This window comes from Branchiostoma belcheri, unplaced genomic scaffold (assembly GCF_001625305.1).
Source record: "Branchiostoma belcheri isolate BF01 breed outbred unplaced genomic scaffold, Haploidv18h27 scaffold7, whole genome shotgun sequence".
NCBI lineage: Eukaryota > Metazoa > Chordata > Leptocardii > Amphioxiformes > Branchiostomatidae > Branchiostoma > Branchiostoma belcheri.
The window spans coordinates 4,748,460-4,763,964 of record NW_017804353.1 but is presented as its reverse complement, the minus strand read 5'-3'; the positions used below and the strand labels follow the sequence as shown (position 1 = coordinate 4,763,964).

Sequence of the window (15,505 nt, the reverse complement as noted above, 5' to 3'; positions counted from 1 at the left end):
TTAAAGAAAGCTGTAGGTGCTATAGTGACTTTGATAGATATTAAAAAGTGTCAAAATCACAAGTTATAAGGTACGCATATTCTTTTGTGTTTGCAGTTTACATACATATTTACAAACACAACTCACACATAGACACACACACACACAAACACATAGACACAAACAAATTGTAAAATAAAACATGGTTGCAGTTTCATCGCAATTTATCCTCTGTAATTCATAGGGTGACTCACGGTCAACTTTCAATACATTTCTTTCTAAAATGGAATCTCCTATAGAACTGTGAGACTTTTGACAATTCTACATGACTTGTACCTCCAACGCAACTTATACTTTATATACAGATAGCAACATCTAAGCTTGGCTTCTTCATTCAACATGTACTGGTAAAGTTACCAGTATGCCTGTAATACTGCACTGTTTTCCTTCATGTAACAAAATCATGTTCATTTCACACTTTTTACTTCATCCATCCTCTTTTACTGCTAAAACCTCAAATTCAATATTCACTTATGGCTTCAACAGCTTAAATCTTTATAGGCCATCCTGTCATTATTGCAAAAAGATGCCTTCATGAAGAACATGGTCCCGAATAAATTCACATTGTAGTATTGGTTTCGACCAATACCTCTCTCACTGCCATACCATGCCTTAAATGCACACATAAAATGACTAAGTATTAGTACAATCATATAAAATAGCATGGCACAACTTTTAACATTTCATTTCAATTCTATATTTCTATGGCATTGTTATCACATTACTACCTATATTGCAGCTCATATGAAGAGTCATCCATGTTAAGTTGGATGCACTAAAAGTTAAAGCCTTTTGGCTGTTGTACTACATATAGTCTAGTAATTTGCATGAAAGACCTACAACAGAGGAAGAGAAACCCCTGGTCTACACCTTAAAAAATGTAGAGTATCTTTCACCCTGCAACACTGACAAAGATTTGAACATTTGTCTATAATATCTCTTATCTAATGTCTGCTTCAGCCTCTTGTTCACAGGTTTTAAGGGTGAGAAGTATCTGGTAGTTCGGTTCTAGATCTTCTTTTGGACACTTTCAAAATTCTCTGTCTCCTCTTCCCTTCTTTCCTCTGCAGTCTCAAGTTGGCCCTTCTTTGAAGAGAAAAGTCAATAATATATTAGCCTTACCGGTATTTACATAATGAGAATGTTTAAACTGTTAGGATAATAGAGGGTTAATGCAGTGCAAATCACTTCAAGTTTGGAGACTTGCTCCCCTCTCTGGTCTTCTGGCCTTCTTCTTTGGTGGCTCCCTCCTTCTGTCCTTCCTCCTCTCCTTGTCTCTCCCTCCTTCTTTCCTTTTCCCGCTCCTCTCCTCCTCGATGTCGAGGATCCTGCGGAGATGTTTGTACTTCTTGTCCATGAACCTGCGCTGGTGAGCCAGCTGGGGGAACTTGTCTGGAGAACAACAACAACAATCCATGGCTTCAGTTGGAGCACACAATAATGGAAGTCGTTTACTAACTAGAAAGGTAACATAGCAAATACACCTATCCTAACAAATTACTGCACTGTTTATTCTTACTGAAATGTATTCATATATATCATGACCAGCCCCTCCAACTCTGTCCTGCCACTTGCTACATAACGTCAACCAATGACAGCTGCCTGGTTCAGCACATTAACCTTATTTGTTTGGAATGGAAGAAGAAGAAGAAAAAATAAAGCAAAAAAACACAGATACAAGTGCCTCTGTGTATAACACCAGTGGGCAGTCATACATCAAATATCTGTCTGTACACTGCCTCTTGCCATGTTGTCAGTGAGTATTGTTTGTCCTGAGTAACTCACAGTTCTTGAGTGCATCCCTTGCTGCTGCCATCTCAGCCTGCTGTATGCTGGAGCCCACTCCTGTACCGATCCTCTCCCCCTTGAAGTACACAGCCACAGTGTACTTCCTGGCATGAGAGGGGCCAGCTTTATCCAGTATCCTAAGGGACAAAAAATAAAACACAGAAAAAACATGTTTTTGCATGAAGTAAAATGTTTTGCAATCTAAGCATGTCGAAAATCATCTGGCAGTTTTGAAAAAGGATTTGATTAATATTTTCAAATACTATGTAGATATGAACAAAAAAAAAACAAAATGAATAGTATAATCATAATTTATAAAGGAATTGTCTATTCTTAGGATTGAAATCTTTGCATATGGTCTACAAACAACCCATGTTTCAGTCATTTCACATTACACATTTCCTTAATAAAACATAGCCAAGGATGACCATCCTGGCAGCAGTGCATAAAACTGGTGGAAAGGAACACTGACTTGTAGAAGGGGATGTCCGGCTCCTTGCCCTCTGTCCTCAAGGTCAGGCAGCACTGCTGAAGCTGGGACTTGGGGTCATTCCACTCCTGGTTCATGATGAACTCCTGCTGAAACAGGTCGTGCCATTGGTCAGTTCAAATGTCAATCCAGACGTGATTGGTTCAGACACTGTTTTTTCATTGGTTGGCTCAAAAGTTTTGGCAGATATGATAGGTTCAAACTTTGTAACAAGTAATATGATTGGATAAAACTTTCAATTCAGAGCCTTTTAAGTTTTATGGCTAATGACAATCATTTTCAGATCCTTAGAGTCTTGTGACAAGTATTACTCACCCTTAGCCTTGGGAAGAAGCAGACATTCATGAAGACACACACATACTCCAGACCCTGGTCCACATACAGAGCACCCATAAAGGCTAGAATGGAACAAGAGTTAAGAGTTAACATGACTGACATACAATGTACAACCATGCCATCTGTTTTACAGCCAAGACAATTTCTGGTGACACTACTAGCTAAATTACATCAAAAGGTCAGACACAGGAAATGGCTTTTACTGGGAGTCAGCAGTCAAATTCAGAAAGCTGAGGATCGCACAAGGGACCCTTCAATACTTCCTGGGAAGTCTGAAATCTCTGTTTTTTAAATGCTAGATTTTGTTTGTTTCTTTGAACCACTCTTCATTCATGAGACACTCAAATCAGCCTGCAAGCTGCTTTTCATTGAGGCCATGATGAAAGATGTCAAGGTCAGACAAAATATATCAAAAAGATAAAAGTTCAAAGTCCTAATAAATCTATATACAGATCAAACTTGTCCATCCTCACCTTCCATGAGATCAGCGAGTGTTTTCTGTCGGAGAGACAGTTTGCCCTGCCGTGCCTTGTCGCTGGAGATGATGTACTCCTCCATGCCCAGGTCCTGAGACACCAGCGCCTGGGTCCTGTTGTTCACCAGGGAACTTCTCAGCAGCTGAATCATACAATCATAGATGAAATTGTGCAACCAAAAGAAATTTTTTCTTATCATATTTCATGTTTATGTAGTGAAGGCTATTAAGATGCTCATCACATCAAACGTTAACTGCATACAAACTGCAAAACTTAGGCATGGAAATTCTTAGTGTACAGTCAAAACACTGTTTGGCCCAAAGAAGCAGAATTAAGCAGATGACAACAAAACTAACAACATTATAGCTTCCATTTGATGGATCATTACTGTATTTCAAAGAGTTACACAATAAAGGACACAGGCACTCACAGACAGATGACCCTCGTGATGATCAGGGAAGTGTTTGTACAGGTACTCTGATGACACCATCTGCATCACAGAGTCTCCCAGGAACTCCAGACGCTGGTTGTGGCCTCTGTGGGCAAAAAAAAATACAAACTCTCCTTTTTGTCTCACAAAATAAAAAGCATTCCTTCATGAATGATCCTTTGATGAGCAGAGGTTTTATTACAGTGTCTGTTCCAACATTTATTACTTTATCAGTACTTGCACAAATCAATAAAAGATCTTGCTTACAATCATTCAATCATAATATAAATATGTTGAAGATCCCTATCTAAATGCAGATTTTATCCATACACAGTAACTCATGTAATGAATCTATTCTCTAGCAAATCAGCCTTCACTTTATTTTCACTTACAAATTGCCACCTAGCCCCTCTCGTCAACAACTTCTCTCCTCACTTTCTTCACATCTGAGCCTCAAACTTTGTACTGGAATAACCCTAAGCACAGTACATTATAATGTGAGTTGTACATGTACATGTACATGTACTTACAGAGTGAGGTTGTTGAAGCCTACAGTCCTGTGTGTGAAGGCTCGGGCCAGCAGACGGACATGTTTGAACTCCATCCCACACCGACTCTCAAACTCTGTCAGCCGCTGAAACACAACACATGTCTTAGAGACTTACAGACTATCTTATACTATACTTGCATTGCTTATAGTGATGCAGCAAATCGTCAACAATCAGGTGGTGTCAACAAGGGCACAGATAGGGAAACAGGCTGAAAGAAGCATTAAGTCATAACATGCTGATAGGGTAATGTAGGAGGAAATATAAAAAATCTTGTCCAACCTTTAGCACTGGTGATGATTCTATCAGATGACGGTCTCCTTCAGGCTCTTGTTGCTGCAAAACAAGGAAAAATTTTATGTCAGATCACACAGACAGGAAGTGACAAAAACTCAAAGTATCAGACACGATGAAGTAAAAATTTAAAGTTACCTGTAGTGGATGTGTGGGATGGTTCAACCAGATATCTTGAAGGTCCTGAAAGAAGTGATATAAAAAAAATAAGACATTGTCAACTCCCCCCCCCCAAATTGCAAGACTTAGTGCCCAAAAGTCACCAGCGTGAATGTGTAAGTTTAACATATGACTACTCTAGTCTAAAAGCTGGTTCTACATTGTAACTTGTGATGATAGACTGTCATAGAGCTGACCTCGTCGCTGAAGAGCAGTCTACAGAAGAGTTTCTTGGTCTCCTCCAGGCCCTGCTGCATGTACATGGCTCCGATCAGGGCCTCCAGACAGTTGGCCATGGCGTGGCGCAGGTCTGACTCACGGCACAGGTCCGGCCCGTGGGCGTACAGCATGAACTCATCCAGACGCAACTTCTACAGGGGGGAGGGAAACAAATATAGACCTCTTTTGTGAAAGATATAGGACAAGGATAAAACATGAACCATGAATTTTAAAATGTTTGTTTGTTTGAACATGAGAAGCTCAAATCAGCCTGCAGGCCACTTTTCATTGCAGTCATGAGGAAAGAGGTAAGGTTCACTTCAGACATAATACATTGTATAAAGTTTACATCATGTTAAGTCCTAAAAAATGTTTTGGTGGCTTTCAGCCAAGTCTCTTACTGTTACATTACAGAACAATTCTTAGAAAGTGTGACTAGCTTAACTACATCAATAGGGACTAGAGTAGTGACTATAACATTGAATTGTATTTTGCTTTGATTTGTTCCAAGACTATGAAGAGCAAATTTGTCTTATCACACGGTGTGTATGAAAAAGGATCTTACCTTTGCCAGAACAGCCAAGTGTTGATTTTGGACGATGGCTGTCCTGTAAGTTGCCAGGCCTCCCTCCTCCAAGTCAGGGAACATAAAATAGAGATGGGAACTGACAGGAAGACAAAGAATGATCAGTTTCTCCCATTTCCATAGTTGACACCAACCTCCATAATATTGGCTTAGAATCTTAGGGAGTTACCAATACCTATACCAAAGTAACTTTTTTTTATGAATACTACAAAAATGACAATGGAATTGATATCAAGATAAGACTGACCTGGTGAGAAACTCTACTACAGCATCACCCAGAAACTCCAATCTCTCATTGTGGTTGATACTGGATACAAACATATGAGGATGTACATGTAGTTACACTAATGTTTCATTTTTAGTTTTCTTCATACATTTGCACATGTGTAGCATGAAATTACTACATAGGCTCTTATGATACATTTGTCATTTCACAACACTGTCAAGATGATGTGATTCAGCACCAGTAAAGCAACACTGGGGAAATTAACCAAACCTATAACTCTTGTTTTATATCTTGTTTAAGGTCAGATATCCAAGATGGACTTACAGCGATGGTGTTTCCTCATCATGACCCATTCTGGACATGATGTTGATCAGTGTGTTGATACCTGTGAGGAAAAAATGATTGAAAATTAAAAAAGCTACAGGTTGTGTATTTTGTCTATTCAAAAGGTCTAACTTTAGACATTCAAGCATAGATATCAATAGAAAGAAAAATTGTAAGGTGACAAGACAACAAAATGTAGTTGTATACTAGTAATTAACTTTGTTGCTATCACTAACAATGTGTACATGGAGAAAAAATTCTACACATTATCCACAAACTGACTTTCAGTAACTCTTACCCTTCTTGCGAGTATGTACATGGTGAATTCTTCTGTCCCCGTACTTTGGCTGTCTCATACCACAGTTGGACAGGGAGTTTCGGGCATGGTCAGGATTCATACCGAAGTTCAGATGGTGAGAAGGATGAGTCAGGGCAAGCTATGGAGAAAAGTGATTGTAATTGAATGAAATCTTAGGCACACCAGACTAGATGGATGTAAACATGAAACAGCTGCATCTATTAGTGTGCAAATGACATTCTAAAATTCACAAAACTAGTCTCAATAATACAAAATATTATGTTGAAAGATCCAGTACTTATATACTACGATGTACATGCAGATCATCTACAATTTAGCACACACAAGTTTGTTTGCTATATTTCAGAGATGGTGACTGTCTTGAATATCATGTCACAATCTGTCTCCAGAAAGGACTGCAGAAGTAATATTTAGCACCTCTAACAGGGATCTGTCCTCAAACTTGGAGCCCAACAGCTGGTCCAGCTCGTTCAGACAGGCGTGGTACCGGAGGTAGTGCATCAGCACAGGAAGCAGCAGGGCATGCTGGGGAAATACACACAGGAAATAATGATACCAGTAGTCAAACCATCATGATGTGTGAGCTGTCTACAGGATCATATTGTAGTGAGTCCTTGGCTTGTGCTTCCAATTGTACATCAAAAAGACAATAAACTCATAACACTCTGATCATTGGTTCTCCACCTTCTATACAAAATTCTTGAACGGTCAAGGAAGTTTAAATGATGAGCATCAAAACCGACGTATGGCGTATACAAGTTGTTAAGTTTTCTTACCTGGCACACGTCCGACCGGATTCCTGTCCTGACAAACCCTTCACTACTCAGCTCAACTGTCACTTCTCTTCTCATCTCACTGAGGGGAAGGAGACAAGACATATGTTAAGTTTCTACAATTTTGGACACAAAAAATAAAGCAAAATTGTATTGTCCAAGAATTCAAATGAAACAATGTTAAACATGCTCACCTTTTAGACCGAATCTTTTGTAATTCAGTCTGAAAGAAATGAAAAATACAAAATGCTGATGACAGAAGTAAATCTGGATGAGACACAATTTACCGGAAATAAAGATATATATTTATTGAGCTTGTAGTAGACACAATTAATTATTAAACATACTGCATACATATCTTTCTTCAATTTCATCCAGAACAATGGGTCAGACTAGGTACTATGCTAGCAAAGGTTTATTTCTTCATTTATATAATTTTCTTTGCATTTTGCACTGCAGCAACTATCTATCTGCTAGAAAGTTTTAAATAACACAACAAACCTCTCGAATGAAGAGTTTTTGTCTGTCCTGGGGCCGGACTTTTGGGCTGAAAAGGGAATAGAACTTAGCAGGTCACTATGAACAAACAACAAAAGTATTCTAAACTGCCATTATAAACAGAATTCTTCCTCTTCCTTCTTCCGTCCGATGCCCACAGTCGTTGAGACGATTATTCTGGCATGTGGTCAGAGGTCAATTCAAAGTACATTTTTTGTTGTTGTTTTTTTAAACCGAATTTAACGTCATTTTTACCCAACCGGGGGTTAGAAGTGCTTGCACCAGGTACAAGTCCTTTTTGAAGATTTTTACGGCTGGATGCTCTTCCTAATGCCAATCCAAACAGTAGGGCACAGGAAACCCTCTAACTGAGGGGGGAAATGCCTGAGGGCACAACGTCTTGGTGTATGTCCAGACATGTCTGGGTCCAACCCTGGGGATTGAACCTGGGTCTTCTTGCTTGACAGTCGGACGCTCTATCCACTACACCACACAGACGCCACACAAAATGCCACGCCACATTGTAACTTGAGAAAAGGTACCTGTTTGCAAGAAGATGTCGTAATCTCAAGTATGACTTCCACAACTTTTGGTATCTGAAATAAGACAACAATCAATTCAACAATCAGTCATAAGTCAACAATCAATTCAATCACTGCCACTTAAACTGAAGGTTTTGATGACGCTCAGCCAAAATGCTATACACAATGCATTACAGGTTTCACACAGGTACAGTACATTCTGCCGACATGCTCTCCTGATGATTGACTTACTTGGGGTCTCCAGCATAGCTGAGCTGTGCAGGTCTGATGCCAAAGTGTACAATGACAGGATAACTGATGACATCTGGGTTCAGCTGCTCTCTGTCCAACTGGTCCACACGAACTGAACAGGGCTTCTGTAACAGAAACAGGGGATACAGCTACATTTAATGTTGGTACATATGTACAAGAAAATAACAGGCTTCCACTGACTAAGGTAAAGCCAGAAAATACCTCTTTTATAAAAGGCAAGTACACAAGCTGACATAAATTCTGTGAGTCGATGAACGTTGACATCCAGGTGACTACTGATAGGAATGTAGACCTGTATGATGTAGAGGTTCCAAGAAGAATAAGAACATTGACAGAGTAAGGTATGTACGATGTGTATTTTCTGCTGGGACGTACCATTCCAGGATGGGTGACGATCATGTTCTTGGTTTGTTCAGCAAACCTCTGCCACTCGTACTCCTCCAGCTGCAGCAGCAGGGCCAGCTCCGACGCCTCCACCAGCGGCCGGTTACTCCTCTGCAGGTACTGCAGGACCTGGTGCATGGCCAGCACTTCTTTACCATTCTCTGTACAGAAGAAAGAAATAGATAAGTACACAGATCTATCATCATCGAGACCTCCAAAATTCACATGACATGACATCACATCACATCACTCAACCACGACAGCGGCTGACATTGTCTGCCAGATACCTGACCCAGTGTTGACGTCACACTTCAAAGAAGCCATGTGACAAGTCCCTCTGGGTCAGTCTGCTGAGGAAGACCTGAGTGACTGTCGAAAGCTCTAGGTGAGATATATATATATATATATATATATACATGTACAAGCAGTTGGTTAAAACGGTAGAATGAATGATGCTAACCTGGCAAGTTTCTGACAAAGCGGGGCATGAAGTGGAACCTGCAGCAGCCCTTCTTCTTCCCATCTACTCTGGATGGACCTGTGGGAGGGAGATCAGGAAATCTATTAATGATTAAGCCACAGTCAAACTTGCCCAAGTAGCCACCTCTTAAAGCAAGTAAGCCACCAGGCCATAACAACTACCTTTTCCCTTCCTGAATTTTTTTTCCTGCTCAAGAAAGACACTTGTCCAAGAAGACCTTGGTCCCCTGGGTGTTCTTCTTTGGCAGGTTTAGAACTATGAAGTCAGCTAGTACAGTTCAATAATGTTCATCAATGCTTCAATCTCTAACCTATGGCTACTTACCCCATCTGTCCCAGTCTACCAGCTCCAGGATGTCATTAAACAAGAAGTCTGCAAACATGTCCAGTCCATGCACACAGAAGTTCTGCAACAAACAACACAAAACAAAACTGGCATTCCTGACAATGTAGTGTATGTGTGTAAGCATTGACATTGCCTGTAGGTTCTTGGTTCATACATATACCATAAGCCAAATAGTTTTCTTTTTTATGTAATAGAGTTTGAGACTCTGCTTACAGATGAACAATTGAGTTGACAATGAAAAAGTACACAACGAATTATAGTCTGGTTAGGAGTGAAGACTCTTCATACTCACCTCTGGCATCTTTTCTTCAATCAGATGGATGGTGTACTCAATATTGAATCGGATGAGTTTACAGTCAGGTATCTGCAAAAGAAATAAAGTCAACAACTTGTCAATGAACTTACTTTGTTTTGACATACTGATATAATATACATGTATCCTAAAATAATTCTGCTCTTGTTGTTTTTCACTTGATGCTAGTAATCAGGTTTGTAACATGTTGGCATATTGAAAACGAGCCCTCACATTCTGCAGTTTGTGGTGAGACAACATGGAGAATCCCTCAAAGATGTACTCATGGTCGTCATACTGGATCACTGTGGGACGGTCTGTCTGTGAAACAGGAATCAACATCATTAGCAAAGCCATCACATATTTATTCTCTGCATTTTTAGCAGCGCCTCTGAGGCGGAGGCATCTTTTTACATTACTATGATCGCTTTAAAAGAATTTCAAAAACTGCAAGAATGCATTCCCTGAGGAATTGGTTTTCAGGTAGCCTTTGGCCATGTGGCCTTATGAACAAGCAAGAAAGGCCTTTGATGCTCTGCCTGTGAAAGACAGCATTTCGGGCAAACTGGGAAAGGGGGAAGAGTTGATGAAGACCATGAGTGGGGTAGGGGGAAGGGTTGAGGAAGGGTAAGAGTGGGGGAGGGGGGAAGAGTGGTTACTACTACTATAAAGACTCAAACTGTCTCTACCAAGAATTATCTTTCATGTTAGTTAAGTGCAACTCACCAGGAAGTTGGTAAAGGGTGACATGGTGATCCTGTAATGGTGCAGTCTGTTGGCATTGTTGGTGTAGGGGTCACATTTGGGGATCAGCTGGAACAGAAAAAGCAAAGTGAAACTAAGAATATGCAAAATCTCTCCATGCTATGCTAATGTCATGTGTACAACTTTCCAACAACTTTTCTCCTGATACAAAAGAAAAAAAAACAGAAAAGGTGGAAGATTAGATGAAAAAGTTCACCTCTTCTCCAGGGTAGATGTTGTGGCGGATGCCTGTCCGCCTGGACTTTAAACTGCACCGGCACAGGGGGCCATCATTCATCTGCAAAAAGACCAAAAAACCACAAAAACATTGTATTAAAACTTGCAGCATGACGTGATTAACTTTGCTGAAGAATTTCTTAGTGATAAAGCAGGAAAAATATGAACTCCACATGGTGGTTGAAGATTCTCAGAAAACTTTGTTGTGTTTGATCAAACACAACTTTAAACAAACCTCTCCGGGATCGTTGTACCACAGCTCCTCGTGAAGTCTGTCGGGGTGAGCCTTCTTCTTACGCAGCTCCTCCATGATGTTTTCTGCCTCTTCTTCATTTTCTGTGTCCTCCGTCTCACTTTCCTCACTGCTGCTGGAGGAACTGGTCTCCTCGGACTCTGGAAAACAACAGAGGGAAATCACTTTAAACCCATAGTCATGGACTGTTTATAGTATTTATAGCATAGCACATAATGTCGGTAACACAAGCACGTCGGCAGAACGTACTGTGCCTGCACGAAACTATGGTTTCTGTTTTAAGTTTGGTCAATATTGCATGACCATTGCATCTGTTGTATATGATACCTTTTCCAAACTAAACATTACTATAACGATTACCAGCTGAGTCTGCCTGTGCTGAACTTGTAACGACATGTACCATTGCCAAAAAATACAAATACAATACAGACAGGATATCATCTTTAAATACACAAGCATGACCTTAAGTCAATAAGTGCTATGTTACATAGAAGTGCTGTGCACAATGCATTCTGCCATGTGCTGATAAAACAAAGGAAGACTTCACTTACCACATACAGCACAACTTTGATATGCTTGCCATAACAAACTCCACATTGATCATACTGATTGTACACTCACTTCACATCAAATGGAGACTTTTCACATTTCACACTGAACCAATAACAGAATCTGATGGACAACAGTGTTGTAGCACATTATCTACTCCTTCCCTTGTTTGCAAGTTTGAGAATGATACAGTTGAATTGTAAGGTTGTAAGATAGCATGGATAACTGATGTAGGGAGGCTGGCAGATTGTATGGGATGTGTGGTGACACCACGACTCATCGGTACAGCCATTTACCTAATGCATATGTGAGGAGAAACTGCCGCTTGTCATACCAGAGTCCTCGGGCGGCGGCTCGGGCTCGGGAGGTTCTTCCCGCGGGGGCTTGGCGTCCATGGCCCCGGTCTGCCGCAGGCCCAGCACCTCCTCAAACTGTTTGTACAGGGCCTTCAGCTTGTCTGTGGCCACAACACTCGAGCCATTCTGGGAGAGAAGTGAGGAATATTTACCCAAGTGTACCTCTTTAACAGAGTATCAGTATCACTATAATCTTTAGCAATGAATTCCTACAGATATTTGGTAAATAATCGCAACATGATGTAACCCAACACTAGTTACCATGGTGGCAGCCATCTGGTTCAGGTCATTGACCTTGTTCTTTTTTTTTATTGGTTTGGAGAAGAAGAGAAAACAGAGCAAAAACAATGTTTTCCTTCGGTCAACATAAAAAGATACTGTATAAAAAAACACATCACTCTATACATAAAAACCTCACTCTATACCTGCACATCTACCAGTCCTACATGTATGTAAGGGTCAAAGTTGATTAAAACTCATTCCACACATAATAATTGTAATTTCGAGCCAACTTACGAATTGCTGAGAGGCACAGTTGTCATAATAGGTGTCTCCCGGGGAGCATCTGACCCAGGGGGGGTTCTTGGTCTTATCGTCCTCCCCCTTGTCCTGCTCCGACCCCCCACTCAGCCACTCCCAGATGGGCTTCTCCTTCTCCTTCACAACCTCCTTGTCGATGTGCTCCCACCGGGACCGCTTGGGAGAAGGGGAGCTGGATCTGGAATGCCTGCAAGTGAAATAAAGGTTAGGGCTCAATAACACAACAATTGGAAACATTTGACAGCCACACTTTCTACGTGTTAAAGACATACTTATCGATAACACTAGGGGTATGCACCAGCACCACCGTGAGTGGATAGAAACTAAATGTATCAGCCCAGGCAGTCTTATACAGCTCCTACGTCTACGTTCTGTACAAAATTGGCTGTACTAGTATGTTACATTCTAACTTTCAGCCAGCTAAATAGCTGTTCAGCACCAAATTTGCATTGCTTGGTCATTTGTACTAAGTGTTTAATTAGGTAGCAGGAAAGCAGAAAGAAGGTTAAGTGTGACACAAATAAATCAATATCTCAAATCCATTTAAGATATATATTAAATCACATCAAAATAAAGGCTGTTTAAAAACTAAGCTGTGGACTGTAGAGGCGACTACCTGGGAGGGGACCTTGAATGCTCCTTCCTTCTGGAAGTCTCCTTAGGATGACTGTCCCACCCCTTACTGGTGCTGGGTCTCCTCTCCCTGTCCCTGTCCCTCTCACTACTGCTCCCCTCCTTGGTGGCTGTGTCAGTAGGAGTGGGCACGTCTACTGACTCAGGATCCCACTGGCCCCAGTCGTCATCTCTGGAAGTTTATGATAATGATGGTTCATTCAATTTCTAACACAACAACTAAGCAGTATCTTCCATATCGCAGCTGACAGGCTGAATTATGTGGAGTTACTTTACATTTGTTTGTATGATTCCCCATTAAAACATGGAAGACTGTCCATGAATTTATTCACTACCGATCATCAGCGATCGCACTGCAATATTTGAATCGGAGATCTGATTAACAATGATTTACAATATACCCGGTACACGTAGTCGGGACGAAGTCATAGATGTGCATGTATATTGCTGAAAATGTGCATTACAGCTACAAGTATTCATGGGTATGGTTGTGAAGGACGTTGTTTCAACTTGTCTACCAAAGGAACAACAAACACACCTGTAATCCCGCCGCCTCTTCTCACCCCGCTCACTCTGCCTTCGCTCATCAGATGCTGCAGAGGAAATCCGTTTCCTCCCAGTCTGTGATGACTTCCCAGCTCCCTTGGGGTCGCCCCAACCCCCCTCATCCCATCTGCTTGTACTGGATGTTTCTGTCCCCCACGATGCACTAGGTGAGTCCATTTCCCATGAGGCTTTCTTTGGTCCAGGCTTGTCCATCCCCCATGATGCCTTGCTTGGTGCAGGCTCTTCCATCCCCCATGATGCTTTGCTTGGTCCAGGCTCTTCCGTGCCCCATGATGCTTTACTTGGTCCAGGCTGATCTGTCTCCACAGAGGGTTTGCTTGGTCCTGTCTCACCCCAACCCAGTGACGTTTTGCTTGTTCCAGGTTCATCAACATCCCACGATGCTTCAGTTCTCTCTGGTTTTGAATCATCCCCCCAAGATTTGGGCAGCCCTTCCCATGATACCCCTCCTTTAGGGGGTGTCCCCCACCCTGTATCAGCTGTATTCCCACCGCCCCATGCCTTAGCTGGAGGAATAGGACGAGGCCCACTGGTGGGCGGTGTTAGAGGTTGACTAGGAGACTGTCCTGGAAATGGAGAAGCAGGAAAACCAAATGGAGAAGGTTGTCTTTGTTGTGGAGGATGGGGGCTTCTCATACGAGGTCCCTCATTGGGCGGCGGGCCTCTGAATGGAGGACCCTGATTGGTTGGTGGTCCTTTTAACGGTGGGCCCTGATTGGGCGGTGGTCCTCTCAATAGTGGGCCCTGATTGGGTGGGGGTCCTCTTAATGGTTGGCCCTGATTGGGTGGCGGCGGTCTGAATCCAGTACTCTGATTGGGTGGAGGTCCTCTCAACATTGGCCCCTGATTGGGTGGAGGCCCCCTCATTGGTGGCCTGTGTTGATGAACTGGTCCCCTGGGAGGTGGAAATCCTGGATGGGGTGCCCCGAAATCAGGCCGCGGCTGTGTCGGGCTAAACTGAGGGGGTCTGATGACTGACCGGCCTTGAGGTGGGCCCGTGTGCATGCCAGGCGCCTGTCCCCAGGGCGCACCCGGCCGCGGGCCACCAAACGGCCCCTGCTGGGGCAGTAAGAATGACCCGTGATGGTCCTGGGGTGGCCCTGACCGTGGAGGGAGGCCTCTGGGGGGACCTGGCCTCGGACCCTGTCCCTGGGCAGGTGGGAACATACCCGGGGGCACTGGGGGGTATCTGAAGGGAGGAGGTTGGCCCCCCTGACCTGGACCCTGAAGAAACAAAGAAAATTAGCAAGTGCTTTTTTATGATATGACTCAGGACTGATGCACATTACAACAAATAGTCTATTTGAATGCAACTAGCTCATGAAAATTACAAGATCATGGATGTCTAACCTTCCCCAACGCAAAATAATATAAAAATCTTTCCTTTGCATCTTTGGTAAACATCTAACATTATGTTAGATCATATAACGTTATAATGATAAAGCAAGGATAATTATGCTTCCCATTATTCTACTATCTTGTCCTTTCGTGACAGAACCCACGATACAACTCGCAAGGTAAAAACGTTCCTGTGTTCTGCTCTAGATCTAGGATCTAAACGAGGAAGAAACAAAGCTCTTTTTGTCAGCATAGGCTGAAAAATTAAACAGAAATTGCACGTTTATTTCCAAGAATGCACCGTCACATGACCCCGTAGATGCTCACAAATAGACCCAGAGTTTCCCTTACACTTACCTGTGGGAACATTGTGAAGATGTTTAGGTAAAAACGCGGTGAAACTTGAAGATAATCATTGCTGAAAATTTCATCCCCAGAAAATCCGCCATTTTCCCAGACTCATGACCTGTAATAACCCCTCAGTTAA

General features: G+C 42.1%; 1 protein-coding gene across 1 annotated transcript; it reads right to left on the bottom strand.

Moving 5' to 3' along the window:
• Positions 1–1,148: 1,148 nt before the first annotated feature.
• LOC109484702 (ribonuclease 3-like) lies at positions 1,149–15,486 on the bottom strand. Its single transcript, XM_019788053.1, has 33 exons — positions 15,376–15,486; positions 13,652–14,904; positions 13,097–13,285; positions 12,457–12,667; positions 11,919–12,066; positions 11,018–11,175; positions 10,763–10,843; positions 10,528–10,614; positions 10,036–10,122; positions 9,802–9,873; positions 9,489–9,570; positions 9,144–9,221; positions 8,675–8,844; positions 8,279–8,403; positions 8,048–8,101; positions 7,509–7,554; positions 7,202–7,230; positions 7,011–7,089; positions 6,652–6,759; positions 6,214–6,352; positions 5,916–5,976; positions 5,613–5,672; positions 5,345–5,444; positions 4,758–4,931; positions 4,540–4,584; positions 4,390–4,443; positions 4,090–4,193; positions 3,560–3,665; positions 3,127–3,271; positions 2,633–2,715; positions 2,300–2,403; positions 1,825–1,964; positions 1,149–1,431 (listed from the first exon to the last, which is right to left on the bottom strand). The coding sequence occupies exons 1-33, from the start codon at positions 15,385–15,387 to the stop codon at positions 1,229–1,231; spliced, it is 4,587 nt and encodes a 1,528-aa protein (XP_019643612.1). The 5' UTR covers positions 15,388–15,486; the 3' UTR covers positions 1,149–1,228.
• Positions 15,487–15,505: the final 19 nt, after the last annotated feature.

What these genes read in the sequence shown, in the direction of transcription:
- LOC109484702 (XM_019788053.1), bottom strand. An exon ending in ACATCTACCCTGGAGAAGAG is followed by an intron (nt 10,615 to 10,762) that starts GTGAACTTTTTC and finishes TTTCTGTTCCAG; the next exon opens with CTGATCCCCAAATGTGACCC. An exon ending in CTTTGTCAGAAACTTGCCAG is followed by an intron (nt 8,845 to 9,143) that starts GTTAGCATCATT and finishes TCTTCTGTACAG; the next exon opens with AGAATGGTAAAGAAGTGCTG.